The 17,153-nt window shown below is 36.9% G+C and overlaps 3 protein-coding genes across 10 annotated transcripts; all 3 read left to right on the forward strand.

Annotated features, from left to right (window-relative positions):
* Positions 1-3,971: 3,971 nt before the first annotated feature.
* Positions 3,972-7,036, forward strand: LOC147491662 (ISWI chromatin-remodeling complex ATPase CHR11-like). 8 transcript variants are annotated; one of them, XM_086569088.1, is made up of 10 exons: positions 4,059-4,281; positions 4,351-4,427; positions 4,556-4,977; positions 5,231-5,292; positions 5,522-5,686; positions 5,767-6,050; positions 6,146-6,219; positions 6,334-6,554; positions 6,650-6,693; positions 6,755-7,036. In XM_086569088.1, exons 6-10 carry the CDS (start codon positions 5,855-5,857, stop codon positions 6,865-6,867), a joined length of 648 nt encoding a protein of 215 aa, XP_086425214.1. In that variant the 5' UTR covers positions 4,059-4,281; positions 4,351-4,427; positions 4,556-4,977; positions 5,231-5,292; positions 5,522-5,686; positions 5,767-5,854; the 3' UTR covers positions 6,868-7,036. The 8 variants fall into 8 exon arrangements, with proteins under 8 accessions (XP_086425218.1, XP_086425214.1, XP_086425215.1 ...); XM_086569089.1 differs by having other exon boundaries at positions 4,830-4,977; XM_086569085.1 differs by having other exon boundaries at positions 4,059-4,427.
* A 1,414-nt stretch (positions 7,037-8,450) lies between these two features.
* Positions 8,451-10,279, forward strand: LOC147491663 (uncharacterized). Its single transcript, XM_086567301.1, has 2 exons — positions 8,451-9,663; positions 9,728-10,279. The coding sequence occupies exons 1-2, from the start codon at positions 8,469-8,471 to the stop codon at positions 10,057-10,059; spliced, it is 1,527 nt and encodes a 508-aa protein (XP_086423427.1). The 5' UTR covers positions 8,451-8,468; the 3' UTR covers positions 10,060-10,279.
* A 4,234-nt stretch (positions 10,280-14,513) lies between these two features.
* LOC147491664 (RNA-binding (RRM/RBD/RNP motifs) family protein) lies at positions 14,514-16,382 on the forward strand. The gene is made up of 2 exons (XM_086565358.1): positions 14,514-14,757; positions 15,372-16,382. Exons 1-2 carry the CDS (start codon positions 14,744-14,746, stop codon positions 16,141-16,143), a joined length of 786 nt encoding a protein of 261 aa, XP_086421484.1. The 5' UTR covers positions 14,514-14,743; the 3' UTR covers positions 16,144-16,382.
* The last annotated feature ends 771 nt before the right edge of the window (positions 16,383-17,153 follow it).

Below are 17,153 nucleotides of genomic sequence, written 5' to 3' on the forward strand. Positions count from 1 at the left end.
GAAGATCCACTTGTAACGTATAGGTTTCGCCCCAGGAGGTAGATCCACTATCTCCCATGTGTGATTAGCTATAATCGAATCTAGTTTTGAGTGTATAGCATCCTTCCAGAAAGGTGCATCTCGAGAACTGATTGCCTCATTATACGTCACAAGATCATCATCAAGAAGAAATGTGTAAAAGTCATCACCAAAATTGGTGGATTTCCTGTCTCTTTTATTCTTCCGAATTTCTTGTTTAGAAATTTCAGGATCTGTTGATTGTTGTTCACTAGGAGCAACCAACCTCTCAATGCCAATTTTCAAAGGAAACAAATTCTCAAAGAAATCAGCATTTTTACTCTCTATAATAGTGTTAGCATCGACAAGGTTATTATTAGATTTTACTACTAAAAATCTATATGCAGCACTATTATGAGCATAACCAATGAACATACAATCAACAGTTCTAGGTCCCAATTTTCTCTTTTTAGGTTTGTTCACAAGAACCTTAGAAAGACACCCCCACATTTTGAAGTATGTCAGGTTAGGTACATGACATTTCCATAACTCATATGGTGTCTTATTCCCTGTTTTCTTGTTGGGTATCCTATTCTCAGATATGGCAAGCAGATATGATTGCTTCCCCACAAGTTCAGGGAAGCTCGAACTTACAAGCATAACATTCATCATCTCTTTTAGTGTTCTCGTTTTTCCGTTCGGCTACTCCATTAGACTCGTGAGAGTATGGTGGAGTAGTCTCATGAATAATGTCATTCTTGTCACAAAAAGTCCCGAAGGGGTTAGACTCATACTCTCCACCCCTCGTCGGACCAAGTCTTTTAATCTTACAGCTTAAGCCGGGTTTTCAACTTCACTTTGTACTTGAGAAACATCTCACCTGCCCTCATGCTTGTTTCTAAGTAAATATACCATGGTGTACCTAGAGAAGTCATCTATGAATGTAATATAATAAAACTTCCCCTCTAGACATGGTACTTGAATTCACCCAAATCCATTATGAATAAGAGTTAGTAATCCAGTTTATCTCTAGAAACAGTTCTGGGGGTTTCTTTCAGAGCTTTAGTCTCAAAGACATATCTCACATTTATCATTAGAAAAATCAGAAATATCGGACAATAAACCACATGCTTTCACCCTTTTCATATCTTGAACATTCACATGTCCTAGTCTACCATGCCATATATTAAAAGAGTCAAGCAAGTAAGCGTAAGCATTCATTCATTCTTATTAATAATAATGTTGTCAAGTACATTCAACATGAAAAGACCAATTGTTATTACAATAACCTTTACCAACAAAACCCTCATTCTTTGTCGAACAAACTTGTCACTCTCAAAAGTCACCTTGACGCCTTTTCCCATGGGGACCACGAAATCAGATTCCTCGAATCTCGGGAACATGAAGAACATTACTAAGTGAAAGGGTTTTCCCCGGTTAACTTCGAAAGAATCTTGCCTGTTCCTTCAACAGAACGGACCTAGAGTCACCCATATAGACCTTTTCATCTTTCACTAGTATGTAGTCCGAGAAGGCTTCAACATCACCACAGACGTGGCGGGTGGCACCAGAATCTAGTACCCAGTTCTTCTTCCTAGTGGCCATGAACACTTGTGACACCACAGCAGCAATAATATCATCTCCCTCAACTAGATTAGCATTGGGAGGATCATCAGTGTCTTTCTTGTGTCTGCACTGAAAAGCCCTATGTCCAGGTTTACCACAAACATAACAATTTCCATTGCCAGTACCACTCCTTTTAAAAGAAGTCCCTTTGACCTTGAAATTCTTATTTTTGTTGTACTTCTGCTTTTTAGAGGTTTTGTTAGATTTGCTAGGATTACCTTCAATGATATTGGCTTTAGAATGAAATTCCTTAGACAACACCTCATCCCGAGTCTTGTTCTTTTCATCTATGTGAATGTGAATGATCACATCCTCAAGAGTCATCTGCTTACGCTTATGCTTCATACTATTTTTATAGTGTTTCCAAGACTCGGGGAGTTTCTCAATCAAACATCGAGCAACAAAGGTTTCGGGTAAATTAATACCCTCAGTTTTCAAATCATTAATCAGCATATGAAAATCATGGATTTGAGACGTTACATCTCTATCCTCTCTCATATGAAACTGTAGAAAAGTCCCAATAGCATATTTCTGAGTACCAGCATCCTCTATTATGTATTTCTTGTTCAAACTCTCCCATATATCATGTGCATTCTTATTTGAACAATAAATATCAAAAATTTCATTGGACAAGGTACTCAAAATAGCATGACGACATACCTTATTCCCATTGAGCCAAGCAGCTTGATTTCTTTCGAAATCATTAGAACCCTCCATGGGTGCTGTATCAGTGAGATACCTTGCATAGTTGAGTACATCTAGGGCTGTGAACACCCTTTCTCTCCATCGCTTGAAGTGTGAACCGTTGAAGGATTCAATCTTTGACACATTGGGTAAGTTGCGAGCATTCAAGAGGGTGCAAAGATCTCTCATAGGCGAAGTAACTTCCATGACTCGAGCATTGGTTTCTTTGATCGGGCGTGGTGTCAACAGTGTAGACATCTTGTTCTTTCCTTAAGATTGTTGTATGCGGATAAAAGAAAACAATAGAAGACAAGGACGTAATAACAGTAATAATAACCAAGGCGCCAGATAGTCAGTCCTTAAGGAAAGATTTCCCGCCTTCCAATGGTGCGTAAAGGCAACAAGCGATGCGTCTTCCTCACAGGATTCAATGGTTAACAGCAGCCTGACTTTGCACTAGAACAGACTACCCTCTAGAACAGCAATATAACTCTCTCTGGCGGTTGACAGGAAGAAGAGAATAGAAGAAGAATAAAGCAATCAATGGTTTCTGTTTCTCTGATTCGTTTGGGTTGGGATGAAGGGATGTGTATTCACGATTTCTGGTTTTCTCTTGGATTGGATTCGCTGGTGTAGGAGTGTAAAAAAAAACCGTTGACCCATCATCCGGTAGGGTACCCGGTCTTCACCCGCCACCCAAACCCGCATCGACCCGAAAATAGACCCGCCCCGCCCCGCCACTGTTTTTATGTGGTCGGGCTATGGGTGTAGGTTCTATGTTCAAACCCGACCAGTCAAGCCGCCCAACCCGCACCGTGTCAAAAGCCGTTGACCCACACAATTTCAAGACTCTAACTCTAATATTTTTGTATTTTGTTTATAATTTCTTTTAACTTTTGTAGAAATTTGAGAGATATGAATACAAACTTATGAGTTCAACATCAATTTCACATATTCAAGTTTGAACATTTGGAAAATATCAAAAATTCAAATTCAACTTTCGAATTTTGGAGAAGATAAATCATTCATCCTTGTATTCATTTTGAATTCTTTTAGTTTATATTTTATTGTTTTGTACCATAAAATATAAACTAAATATGAAAATATGGTAAATCATTCATCCTCGCTCCCATCTTCATTTTATCATGCTATGGAAAATAATCAATTTACAAATGGTAAATCACGATAAATAAGTTTCAAATTAACAAATATGGTTTTGGATTCAAATTCAAGTTTTTTTATTTTTGTTTATTTTTTATTGATTGATTCCATTTTTTCTCTATGCTGTGAATTGGAAATATATATAATTTCCACCCGACCCGCACCGTAAGCTGACCCAACGGGCCGGGTGATGGTACTAAGACATGACACTTCAACCCGCCCCGCCCCGTCACACCTCTCAGAGTCGGTTTGGGCCCGAACCCGACACGACGCGGCTTGGTACGGGCGCATGTGTGGCTTTGGGTGAGTCTTCCCTCCTAACACAAAAGCCTTTGTACCCTAAGGGCACGCCTTTATGTTGGAGGAATTTCTCATATACCTCACTTGCTAGTGGTGGTTCATCAATGTGGGACTAAATAACACACAAGTATTTTGAAATACTCTTGGAGATTCCAACATGATCAACAAGGTGGATATATTCCAAATTGCCCAAGTTATTTGGTATACATGATTAGGTTAACTGCTCTTCTCTTCTGTTGTATCATAAGTTGACTTGACCTATTCATAGGAGTCATAGGGTATGATTTCATACTAAAATTTGGCCTTACATGTAAACAAAGTGCTGTATCTAAAACTTGACGAGAATTTCACTACCCCTGCTTCATTTAAAAATGTTTTCGAGTGCACATAAAACCTGTTTTCCATCATGTAATGAATGTGCTTTATACTAAAATATATATAATCATCTTACAGGAAGAATTCCAATTGGCATTGTTCAAGACAAACAAGAAGGAAAGCTTATTCGCAGATCGGGTATTCTCCATGTCCAAGTTTTTTCCTTTTTTTTTTGTTTTATTATTATTCAAATTGTTTGGAATCCAGGAGTGACAATTGATCCAAAGGCAAAATCATCTAATGAAAAAAGTTGACAGGACCAGAAATTTAATTCGACTACATTGGTAATAAGCTTTTTTCTTTTTTACCAAGTAAGCTAGGGGAGGTAGACTCTCACCTGCATATATAATTAAAGTCTTTGATACATTGGTAATAAGCTTTAATTGTTTATAAACCTCTATAATTTGAGCAGTTCATTCTTCCTTAATTAATCATGTGCATGATTAGTCGAGGCAATTTAAAAGCTCCATACTTGCCACACATGAATTGTCCAAGTAGAAAGCTATGATAGTAGACATCTACGACAACACAAATATTGAATTGCCACGCATAAATTGTTCATAATGGAAGGAAGTTGTCCCGGTAAGAGGATCCCTCCACACGCAACTTTGAATGACAGTCCAAAAGGAATTTAGTTTACAACAATCCTTAGTTTGCAGATTAGTGATGGTGTGGGAGTGGTGCAGGTTTTGGATGATAAAAAGTTAAAGGTTGAAGGTTGAAGGTTCAGACTGGGCTGTATTGCTTTTGGTGGCTTCATCTTCTTTTGATGGACCATTTACCAAGCCAGTGGATTCGGTTTCTTCCCGAAAACAGAGAAAACAACCTCTTTAGGTAGGCTCTTCTCCTCCTCTCCATCCCATCCTGTTCTCCTTCTTCCACACTTTCTCTATACCATATGTTGTTTGACAAAATGCCAAGCAATATTCTAGTGAGAATGTTCCTTTCAAATATGTGCAATTAATTATTCCTGATTAGTATGATTAGTACTGTTGTTTAACAACACTGTATTGTTTCGTTTATAGCAGCTCTTCTTCTTTGTATTAGATATAGTAGAGTTGATTGATATGTTTGTATCTTTTTTCAGTTGCAGCTCAAAATGAAGGCAACCACTGTATAAGCTTGGATCTTCTATTGATTGATGAATATGTATGTATCTATGACTTTATGCTTTTTTTGAGTACAGTAGGGTGACATATATTTTAAGTTGCAGTCCTTTGTCAAGGTTTAAATGCTTTAAATGACCGCCACTCATATACCTTGCTCACTTCTTCACTGGATAGTATTTTTTGTTGTTCTTCATTTACTTAACTATTTTTCCATTTGGTTTTATTAATTATCAGTTCTTACTGCATATTAACTTTTCTACTTCAAACAGTAAAAGAAGTAAAGAGCAACAACACTTGATTCCTCCAATAGATAGACACATGCAACATATATACACTTACTTCCGAAGATTTTTAGTTTTGCGGAAACTTTTGATGAATGGTTCCAAATATCTGGCGAAAATGACCAGCAAGAAGTTGTTCAACAACTTCACAAGGTTAAACTTCTACCTACATTGCAGGCGATAAACATTTTGTTGACTTTAGTTGACTCAACAACTTTCTGTGCTTCTTGAAGGTCCTTCGTCCATTTCTCCTCCTGAAGATTAAAGTCTGATGTTGAGAAAGGTTTACCCCCTAAAAAGGAAACAATACTTAAGGTAGGGATGTCCCAATTACAGAAGAAGTTTTACCGAGCTTTGTTGCAGAAGGATCTTGAGGTTGTTAATGCTGGTGGAGAGCATAAACGTCTTCTGAATATAGCTATGCAGCTTCATAAATGTTGTAACCATCCATATCTATTCCAAGGCGGTGAGCCTGGCCCTCCTTATACTATAGGAGATCATCTTATTACCAGTGCAGGTATATCTTATTTCTGTAATGCTTCTGGATTTATTGGGATTTAATGATCAATCAACTTACTTGCAATTTATCCCCCCTCCCTCCCTCCACCAAAGGGAAAATGGTTCTTTTGGATAAGCTACTTCCAAAGCTGAAAGAACGAGATTCGAGGGTCCTAATATTTTCCCAGGTCAGTATTTGTCCCATGCTCTGTGGTGTTTTATTTTTCTCAAAATAGTTCTCGTTCATGGTGTAGTGATTTCCTTTTAAAATTTGGCCTTTGGCACATTTACTTTGTAATTAGATGACTAGACTGCTAAACATTTTGGAAGACTATTCAGTGTTACGTGGGAACAAGTACTGCCGAATTGATGGGAATACTGGTGGAGAATATCGTGATGCTTCCATTGAATCCTTCAACCAGCCGGGAAGTGAAAAATTTATCTTCTTATTATCTACAAGAGCCGGTGGCCTTGGTATTAATCTTGCCACTGCAGATGTTGTCATTCTTTATGACAGTGATTGGTGAGTTATAGCATCTTTTGGTACAAATTGCTTGCTACTTTGGTATTTATTAATCTACCCATTTGCTCTTCATCTTCATGTTACACGTGATACAGGAATCCACAAGTGGATTTGCAAGCACAGGACCGTGCTCATAGGGATATAATTGGTCAAACTAAATAAGTGTTTATTTAGTTTGACCACTTATATCCGTTTCTGGTATTTAGTTCAAGTGTTCCGTTTCTGCACAGAGGTTCATCAGCTTTTGACTATCTATATGCTTTATTCCGGTGGATACCCGTGTTTTCTTAATTCTCATCCTCTTAATTTATGATGACTCAGTATACTATAGAAGAAAAAGTAATTGAGAGGGCTTACAAAAAACTTGCACTTGATGCTCTGGTGATCCAACAAAGGTCGATTAGCCAACAGTGTTTGTTAAAAACTAGCCAGCTTAGATGTATATAAGTAGAAGAAGTGAATAGTTAGTAAATTTCCACAAAGTAGTACATAAATTAAACATATCTTATTTTCATGAGCATATCACAAGGGAATGTTATAAGGCCTTCATTATTGACATTAAACCTCAGACTGGCCCAAAACACTAAGTGCTTAAAAATCTACCTTTAGTTCATTTCCTTAAAGGATCAACACGACAATGTAACAGTGTACTTACTCGAGCCCAAAATGTCCAGATCCTCCGATAAATCAATTAATATTTGTCTTTTTAGTGTTATAAAATATGTTAATAAATATATATTTTTTAATAATAAAGTGGATTTTTTTATTAATAACGAGTTTTGTTGTTTGTTGTTTGTTTATTTTTATTTTTCACTTAATTGGCATAGTATACAACGTATCTATACATGTTTTTGCACTTTGGATACTATACAATTTTCTAGGCACTAAACTACATTGTACTATCAAAAAAAATTTCAGTTGCGACTGGGCAAATATTCCGCCAAAATCTGTTTGACGTGGCCAAATTTGGAGGTTTTATAATCCTATGTGGAGACATGTCATTTTATTTATTATAAAAACGCGTGTTTACATTTGCCACAAAAAGTCAATAGCCAACAAGCATTTCCCGTGATTTTCCTCTTAACTTTTCCCTCTCTTTTGATTAGCTTCAAAAATTGGAGATTTCATCAAAACCCTAATTGACCAAAATTTGTTGTCTTTAAGATTAAATTGTCTAATTCACACAAACCCTAACCTATATAAAACACGTAAAACCCCCTAACCTTCTTTTGCGGCAATCGTGAATCTAGTCCATATTAAAGTAAGTTAATGTTTTTATTCTTAAGTTAATGTTTTTATATTGTTGTCGGCTATTATACATGAATATTATACTATGATTGTTGTTATATTATTGATATATTGTTGCTAAATTACTGCAAAGTGGAACAGTTGTAATTAATCTCCATCATGGGGGTTCATTTGTTACTAGTCCAGACCTTCGTTACCTTGGTGGTAGGATAGAGTGCTTGGACAATATTGATCCGGATAGGTTTGGATATTTTGATTTAAAATCAATGGTGGAGGAGTTGGGGTATTATAATGTGAATAAAATGCACTATGGTCAAGCCAGCAGTAAGGGTTATATGTTAATTTTTGATGATACTAGTATTATGAAAATGCCGCAAAAACTAGCTAGTATGGGAATAGAATTGAGGTATACATTGAACATGATGTTGAGGTGGATTCAAGTGAACAAAATGTTGTGCATGATATTGAAGTAGTTGAGTTAGAGAATGGAGAAGACATTGAGATACAAACTCAGTTACAGAGTGATAAGGTTTGTATTTCAGATGATAATGAGTCAGATGAGGAAGATTTTAGGTTTGAGGATTTGCCTGAATTGTCTGATAATGATGAGGAGCTTATTGAAGTTAGGAAAATGATAAAGAAAAAAAACGAAAAAGACTTGAAAGAATGAAATCAATTTGGGATGATGGTGATCATGAACCTGAAGTGAATGGTACTGGAGCTGAGCAAGCAATGAATGCTGAAGGTGATGATGATGTTGAAGCAATGAACACTAGTACTGGTGCTGTAGCAGTGGATGGGCTTTATGTTGATGAAGGCAACAATGTGTTTATTAGTGATGATGAAGTTGACCATGGGGATGTTGATAGTGACTATATAGATTCAAGTGATTATGAAAGTCCAGATACTGATGAGGATGATGGTATTAGAAAAACCAAGAAGTTTAGGTACCCTAGTTTTGATCCCAAGACTGATGTATTTCATGTGCAACCAAGACTAGGGATGGTGTTTGCATCCCCTAATCAGCTCAAAGATTGTTTGAAGGATTTTGCAGTTGCTCATGGGTACCAACTTTGGTTGAAGTTAAACAACCAGAAAAGAATCCTTGCATTATGTGCTGAGGATTGCCCATTTAGACTATATGCTAGTTGGATGACAAGCAAGAGAAGCTTCCAGATAAAGTCCTATATAGAAGAACATAAGTGTTCAAGGATATTTGATGTCCAGATTGCTAACTGTAAATGGATTGCTAGGATATATGGAGAGAAGATACTGAAGTATCCTAAAATGAAATTGAAGGATTTGAAAGAGCATATTATGCACAAGTTTAAGCTTGATGTGACATTGTGTCAGTGTAGCAGAGCTAAGCGCAAAGTTCTAGATGCAGTGGAAAATAGGTTGGCTGGTGTATATGCAAAGTTGTGGGACTACCAATTTGAACTAAGAAGGAGTAATCCTGGGAGTACTATTGAGATAGAATTATTTCATCCTACACCTAATGAACCTGCAGTGTTCAAGCGCATGTATATAGGGTTTGCTGCACTTATAAATGCATGGAAGAGTGGTTGCAGACCAATTATTGGAGTTGATGGATGTTTCTTGAAGGGGTACTGCAAGGGGGAGCTATTGGCAGCCATTGGTAGAGATGCAAACAATCAAATGTTCCCAATAGCATGGGCAGTTGTAGAAGTGGAAAACTCAGATAGTTGGATGTGGTTTTTGGATTTGCTGATGCAAGACTTGGGTTATAGTGAGGGTCAGGGTCTTGGGTTGACTATTATTAGTGACCAGCAAAAGGGTCTTGTACAAGTGATAAAAGACTATTTGCCTTTTTCGAAAGCAATGAAATTGTGCCGCATATGTATATGCCAATTTCAAGAAGACATTCCCCCGGTTTACTGATAAGTTTCTGTTTGGAAGGCTAGCAAATGTGGGACTCCTCAAAGAGTTTGAACAAAACATGGATGAAATGAAAAAGTATTCTGAGGATGCATATCACCACTGCATGGTGAAGCAAAACCCAAGACAGTGGTCAAGAGCTTTTTTTAGCATGTTTCCTTGTTCGGATTCTGTTGACAACAACATATGCGAGACATTTAACTCAACAATAGTGGAAGCAAGGGAAAAGAACATCATAGAAATGCTTGAGGATATCAGATTGCAAGTAATGGCTAGAATGCAAAAGAAGATTGCAGCAATGGCTAACTGGAAGACTGCCTTTTGTCCTATTATAATGCAAAAGTTAGAAAAAAAATAAAGAAGATCATAGGTTTTGGGTTGCACATTACAATGGAAGCAACTCATTTGAGGCCAGGAAGAACAAATATGAGGCCTTTACTGTGGATGCAACTGCTATGAGATGCAGCTGTAGAATGTGGGAAATGAATGGCATCCCATGTCCACATGCCATTTCAGTTATGTATTATCTCAACATTGATCCATTGCAGCATGTATCTAGTTGGTATAGTGTGGCAGAGTACAAGAAGATATATAGTCATGTGTTACCTTTGAATGGTCAAAACATGTGGCATAGGACAAAAGGCACTATTTTGCCTCCCATAGCAAGGAGGATGCCCGCGTACCCAAGAAGAATAGAAGGAAGGAAGGAAGAGTAGCATGGGAAACCCAAAAGAGTGACACAAGTGGGAACTGGAAGAGTGACGTAAGACAAGGCTTCTCAACTATGCAGAAGGGGTAGGAAAATGCATTGTTCTAGATGCAATAGTGAGGAACACAACATAAGGTCATGCAAGTCTACGTACCCACCACTTAGAAAGAAACAAGTGAGTATGCATTTGTCTTTTACTTTTATAAGTTATTTTTACAAGTGGTTTTGATTGTATTTAAATATGTTAATATAATATTAGGTGAGGAAGAAGAAAGGAGAAGTGAATAATGTCCCAAAATTGAGGATGCAACTAATGAAGGGCCAACTAATGTAACAAATGAGAATGGCAAGAATGAAGGTAGGTGTACAAAAGCGCGAGATACAAGGGGTAGAGGTCAAAGAGGGAGAGGAAGAAGGGAACCAGTCCTATAGGCTTTGAGTATACACTAGTCCCGAAGGAGAAACTTACATCAATGTGAGTCTTCTAATATATTTAATGTATTTTTCATTTATTATATTTTGTGCATTATCTTATTCATAGTGTATTATGTGTAGATCTGCTTCAAGATTGACACCCTTGAATTCAAATGAACCATCTCCAAGTAATGAAGGGCCAAGTACTTTTAATGATGATGAGTGCAACTAATCGCAACCAAGTACAAGGGGTAGAGGTACAAGGGGTAAAGGTACAAGGGGCTAGGGGAAAGAAAGAGGAAGAGGAAGAGGAAGCAATGAGCCATTCATCGTTCCACTTGGTGTAAACACTAATACTATTGAAAGAGAAGTTGACATCAATGTGGAGTGTTTTAGTTTAGTTTTTTCAATAAATTAGTTTGAGTGCATTGGCTTATTCATTGTGCATGACTGTATGTAGACCAAGATTAGTCGCTCCACTTGCACCAAAGAGTAATGTTTGGAGTACACATATTACCTCCAACTGGAAGAAAATATTTTCATGTAAGTTATTACTTTAAGTTTTTTATTCATTTAAGTGTATGCAATTTAAAATTTAGTTTAGTTTATGTCTTTATTCTTTAGTTTAGTTTGGTAAGTTTTTATTAATTATGCTTTATTTCTTATATAGCCACCACAAGAAAGGAGAGTTGTACAAAGGAAGACTTCAAGTGCAAGTGATCAAGTTGGAAGTAGTCAAGGGTCAAATAATACACCACTTGGAACTCAGGAATCAAGTGCTGCAAAGAGTACATCATAAGGCATCCCACGAATTATTTGGTAAAATTGATCTAGCTCATTTTGGTGTTTTAAGAGTGTATTAATGGTTTCTGTTTCAAACTTGTTGCTTTAATGAACAAGTGTCACGTTTTGTATATTTCTCTCAAATATGGTCATGCAAAGAACAAGTGTCATATTTTGAATGTAAGAAAACAGTTTTTTTTTCAAAGAGAATGCTTTAATGAACATATTGAAAACTGATTTGACTAATGTCTTGTAAATAGTGTTATAGTTTTAATTTTGGACTTTATAGTTGGTGATAATTAATGGTGTTTGGTATGCAATCTATAAAACCATCCTAGAGGGGTAGAGGTCAGATGCAATAGGTTTAGATTCGAAAAACAATGCCCAAGGGGTCGATGATCCATGTTGAGGGTAAAGGGAGAACCCAAAACTTTTGAAAGAGCATTGGTTGCAGTTTGGGACCTCATCAAAACAAAGGAGGGGAAGAGAGTGTTCATGGAGGTTGTTTATGAGAATGATGTTATTAATTTGAAGCCTTGTGATGACCGTGGAAGCGGTGTGCATCATTGAGCTGTTGGAAGAGGGAGAGTCAAGTCGACCTAGAGAACCAAGTCCGTAAGTTCCACCTGATTCAACATAAGCTCGTGAAATCGCCAAGGTTACCAAAGCAGCAGTGAAAATGAAGCAAAGAAGGAGGGAATCAAGACTACCAACACCATCCAAGCGGCAAGTTCAAGAGGTTATCCCTTGGTCTTTTCACGCTGCCGCAATCCCGGTTTTGTATGAAGTCCAAGAAGTTTAAGAAGTCTAAGTCTAAGAAGTGAACCGATGTTTGATGTGTTGAAGTGTTGAAGAAACCCGATGTTAGGTTTATCTAGGCAGTGTATTGTGTATTGTGTCTTGTTCTTGTTTCTATGTTTTGATGTTTTTTTAGCTTGGTTGTCTTGTTCTATGTTAAATTATCAAGTCTTTTTTTTTTTGATAAACTTTCCATATTATATATTAAGCCTTAACATGGATTAGGGACAATATATTAAGTTTAGAGTTTGTCTCCACCATACACATTGGCAGAGCTGTGTAGTGTAGTGATGTTTAACCCTGATACAGAAACTTAAAGCCACAGGTTTTTGTAACATGGTTACACAGGGTTTTCTGGTTTTTTTAAAGACCAAAGGCTACTATTAAACTTAAAGATACGTAACATTACGTAAAACCAGGCCATACAGAAACTTAATTCCATTTTCATTCCAACTCTACAAGCCACAGAAACTTAAAGATACAGAAACCAGATAACTCTACAACTTCATTCCATTTTCATTTTCATTCAACTCATTACATTACAAAACCATGTTACGTAACATTACGAAACACGTAAAACCGTAGATTCAACTCATTACATTACAAAACCATGTTACGTAACATTACGTAAAACACGTAATCCGAGAACTCTATAATTTCATTCCATTTTCATTCAACTCATTACATTACAAAACCATGTTACGTAACATTCTGAAACACAATGCACTTCACTTATTAACCAAACAAATACTTGTAAAGCAAGAATACAATGACCAAAATCAAACAAGTTTTCTTAGATGCCTTATAATTCGGCATTCCAAAGTCAGTCACCTTTTTTTCAACTCGTTCTCTTTCTTCTCTCGAGTAAACAATTACATTCAATTTTCCTTGCAACTCCACCTTTTTCATGTTAGCTTCCTCCAAACTTTCTTTCAATTCCAAATCAATGAACCTTTGCTTTGTTGATTTTGGAACTTTGTCCTCCCAATCAAAGTAGCCACAATCGTGAGTTTTGTAATTTGTACAACCAAAAAAAAATCTTCTTCCCAAATTTCCAAATGATTTTGACATTACTAAAGGAGATGGCTCTCCACAAAAAGCATGAATGATTTGAATTGATAGAGGTGGATCTACATTTTGAACTATTCAAATTGATAGTTAGGGTTTCAAATTGAGAGTTAGGGTTTTCAAATTGAGGAAGAAGGTTAAACTTGCAATTGAGAGTTAGTGTTTCAAGTTTTCAAATTGAGGTACCACCAAGTCAATGTGTATTTCAAAAATGCCACATGTCTAGATGGCGGACCATGGCATAAGTACGGTGGCCACATCAAGAAAAAAATTGACTGGAAATACTTCCAAGTCGCAGAAATGAAATTTTTTTGATAGTACAATGTAGTTTAGTGCCTAGAAAATTGTATAGTATCCAAAGTGCAAAAACATGTATAGTACATTGTATACTATGCCAATAAAGTGTTTATTTTTTATAACGAGTTTAAAAGACAGATACAGCCCTGCCCTAAAAATCGGCCCTTAGTTCTCTAAAGCTATGACTATCAATTTTCAATCTGTGTCACTTGAAAACTCAATTAAAACTGTCGTACATTCATTCCCATTTGGACGGCCCACAACCGACGTGTCTTAAAACCAACTATTTCTTAAGTTTGTCCCTCTCGTTTGCAATTCTTAAAAATCAGAAGATACCAAAACATCGATCACTCTTTCGCATGGTAAGTCCAACTCAAATTTATAATTGTTACAATGTTGGAACGTAGAATAATAGTTGTAAACCTTGTATTGTTGATCTCAATCTCAATAGGAACAGAACAATAATAATTTATTTTAGATCCATGTCAGAGTTATTTATCCCGACTGAAATGTGTCTGGATAATTTGATTAAAAAAGTATGATGAAAAGAAACTAATTTGTTTTGCTGTTGATTCCGTTTTATTGGGTTCAGTTTGCAAATATGCGGGGATTTGTTCTTTCTCGGCTCTGTGGGTTTTTTATAATGTGGTTTATTATTAACCAAAGCAATTTATTTAATGAAAAATGGATCAAACGATTGGATAGATATTTTAGAATTATGTTACAATGTTTCAGATTTACGAGAAATACTCAAATGAGAATTCGGTATTTACTGAAAAACTGTAACAGTCCTTATTCCTTAGTAAAAAGCCCATGGTCATTTAAGTAATTCAATAAAGAGACCCGAAACATTAAAAAAGAGGCGGGTACCACCAGAAGACCTATATAAATTAGGGTTTCAATTACTCAAAAATTGTAACAATCTCAAATCTCAAAATCAACGCGTTGGGTTTTCGATTAAACCTCTTTCATCATGTACGGATCAAGGTAAGCTTTCACAATTTCGAATTTGGTTATCGATTGATCATTAAATCTTGTTGTTGCATATTTCTTGATTTGATGTGTGAATTAAAGTTGCTTATATCGCGGTTCATGCACACATGTTTTATTTAGGTGTAATGATGAATGAGTCATTGAATTTGAAACATTGGGTCAAAATGAGAAAACTTTTTTCGTTTTTAATTCTGTTTGGTAAGCTTGGTATTATCATTGACAAGTAGTAGCCATGGCCATTCATGACTAATAGAGTGGATCACTTTCTGGATGTATGATACCTCAACAAAAATATTTTGAGACTGTCAATTGCCTGCCTATATAAGAAGTTGTATTCGCTGGACGGTTACAATGTCAGATATGCATGTAGTTAACTTGGGCTTGTATTGTGTGCTTCCATCTCATTTTGTTTATCGTCATTGCTTCTGTTTGTTACTAAGTTTAATTGCATTATGCTCTTGGGCAAAAGATAGTAAAAAATTATTTATGCATGAATACGTTACAAGTAAGAATGTAGGTTTTAGGAAATTGTGGGTTGGGTCTGGTTTTATTAACAGGGTTAAGTGTGGGGGATTGTCTTTTTGTTTTTTGGGATTGATTAAATGAAGGGCAATGTTGGGAAGCGGGGGGTTTTCGGATGGGTACGAGGTCGGGTCAAAGAGACAGAGAATGATCGAATCACATCCCTACTTCGCAGTGACTGGCGGTACCAGCAGTTATCAGCCTTACAGCTACAGCGGTGGATTGAACCGTGCTTTTCCTGTCATCCGGCTCAGAGGCCTGCCTTTTAACTGCACCGATATTGACATCTTCAAATTCTTTACTGGGCTTGACATTGTAGATGTGTTGCTGACTAACAAGAATGGGCGGTTCACTGGCGAAGCATTTGTTGTCTTCCCAAGTTCTGTGCAGTCTGAGTTTGCATTGCAGAGAGACCATCAGAGCATGGGGAGAAGGTATGTAGAAGTCTTCAGGTGCAACAAGCAAGACTACTATCGGGCTGTGGCTGCGGAGGTAAAATATGAAGGAATTTATGATGAGTACCGTAGCAGCCCCCCTCCTTCTCGTTCAAAGAAGTCTGTGGACAAGGACCAATTGGAGTATACTGAATTTCTTAAGCTCCGAGGCCTCCCTTACTCTGTGACAAAGTCTGACATTGTGGAGTTCTTTGATGAGTTTGAGCTGGCCGAAGACAGCGTACATATTGCATGTCGTCTTGATGGAAAGGCAACAGGTGAGGCGTATGTGGAGTTTGGATCTGTTGATGATGCTAGGAAGGCAATGGACAAGGACAAGATGACAATTGGATCACGATATGTGGAGTTGTTCACCTCAACACCAGATGAGGCAAGGCGTGCCAAATCTAGATCAAGGCAGTGATGCAGGTTAAATTTTGGAAGATTCTCTGACCGGAATGTTGCTTCTGTGAAGTATATATGCTCATAGCTCATTGGTAGATCCTGTCTCAGTTTTCTCATCTTTTCTGCTACTGTTCTTTGATTGGTTTATTTGACGTGGAAGGGAATCTTCTGTTAAACATTTGGAATATGGATGATTAAGCATATTGATGGTAGAATACTATGTGCTAATTGGTATATATGAAACTAAGCTTTGTTTGATGTTTGGAATTTTTTTTAAACTTAAAGCAACTTGTTTATGCTTATGTTTCTTAGGTAGGAACAATAAACTGTTGAGTTTCCCACAGAATTCCAACTCGCATTGTTATCACAATTTTTCAGTGGATAGGTTGAGGACACACACAATGCTGAGAGCTGTTACATACACAAACAAACACCGCTTGAACAAACACACAGTGAATACCAAAACATTTTTTTGTCTTTTCCAAAGCGTTTGATTACACTGTATTCTTCGAAATATTAGAGTGCACTCTCGTCTCAGAATTGTTGGTGAGATATAGCAAGGTATCTATTCTTCATTTCGAAATAGATAATTAAGTGCTTATATAAATTGAATGAATACTTCAATGTGGACTTATATTCAAGTACTTTTCATCAAATGTCTCGCATGCTCCTATTCTGGCCATTGTTCTTATTTATTTACGAGAAACGAGGAGCATAAACAGAGCCAGCACAATGCAACATCTCTGCTTTACGTACATGGATTTGGTGTCCTCTTCCTGTTCGCAAGTGCCATTACTGGTCACTGGAAGAAGTTCTGAAGGGAACTATCCCAGTCCCAACATCAGTATTGAATCTCCATTCCTTCTTTTTCTGTGTCTGGTGTATAGATAGTCTGTCTTCAAGCGACCTGTAATTATTGGTAACACGTCAAAGTAGTGTAGTCCTTCGCATATTTGGTGAAACAGCACCTTCAAATTGTACTTTAAAGGTGAATGGTCGGCCTATTGAACCAGTTACTACCTGACGGTG

This window comes from Coptis chinensis, chromosome 6, assembly GCF_015680905.1.
Source record: "Coptis chinensis isolate HL-2020 chromosome 6, ASM1568090v1, whole genome shotgun sequence".
Lineage (NCBI taxonomy): Eukaryota > Viridiplantae > Streptophyta > Magnoliopsida > Ranunculales > Ranunculaceae > Coptis > Coptis chinensis.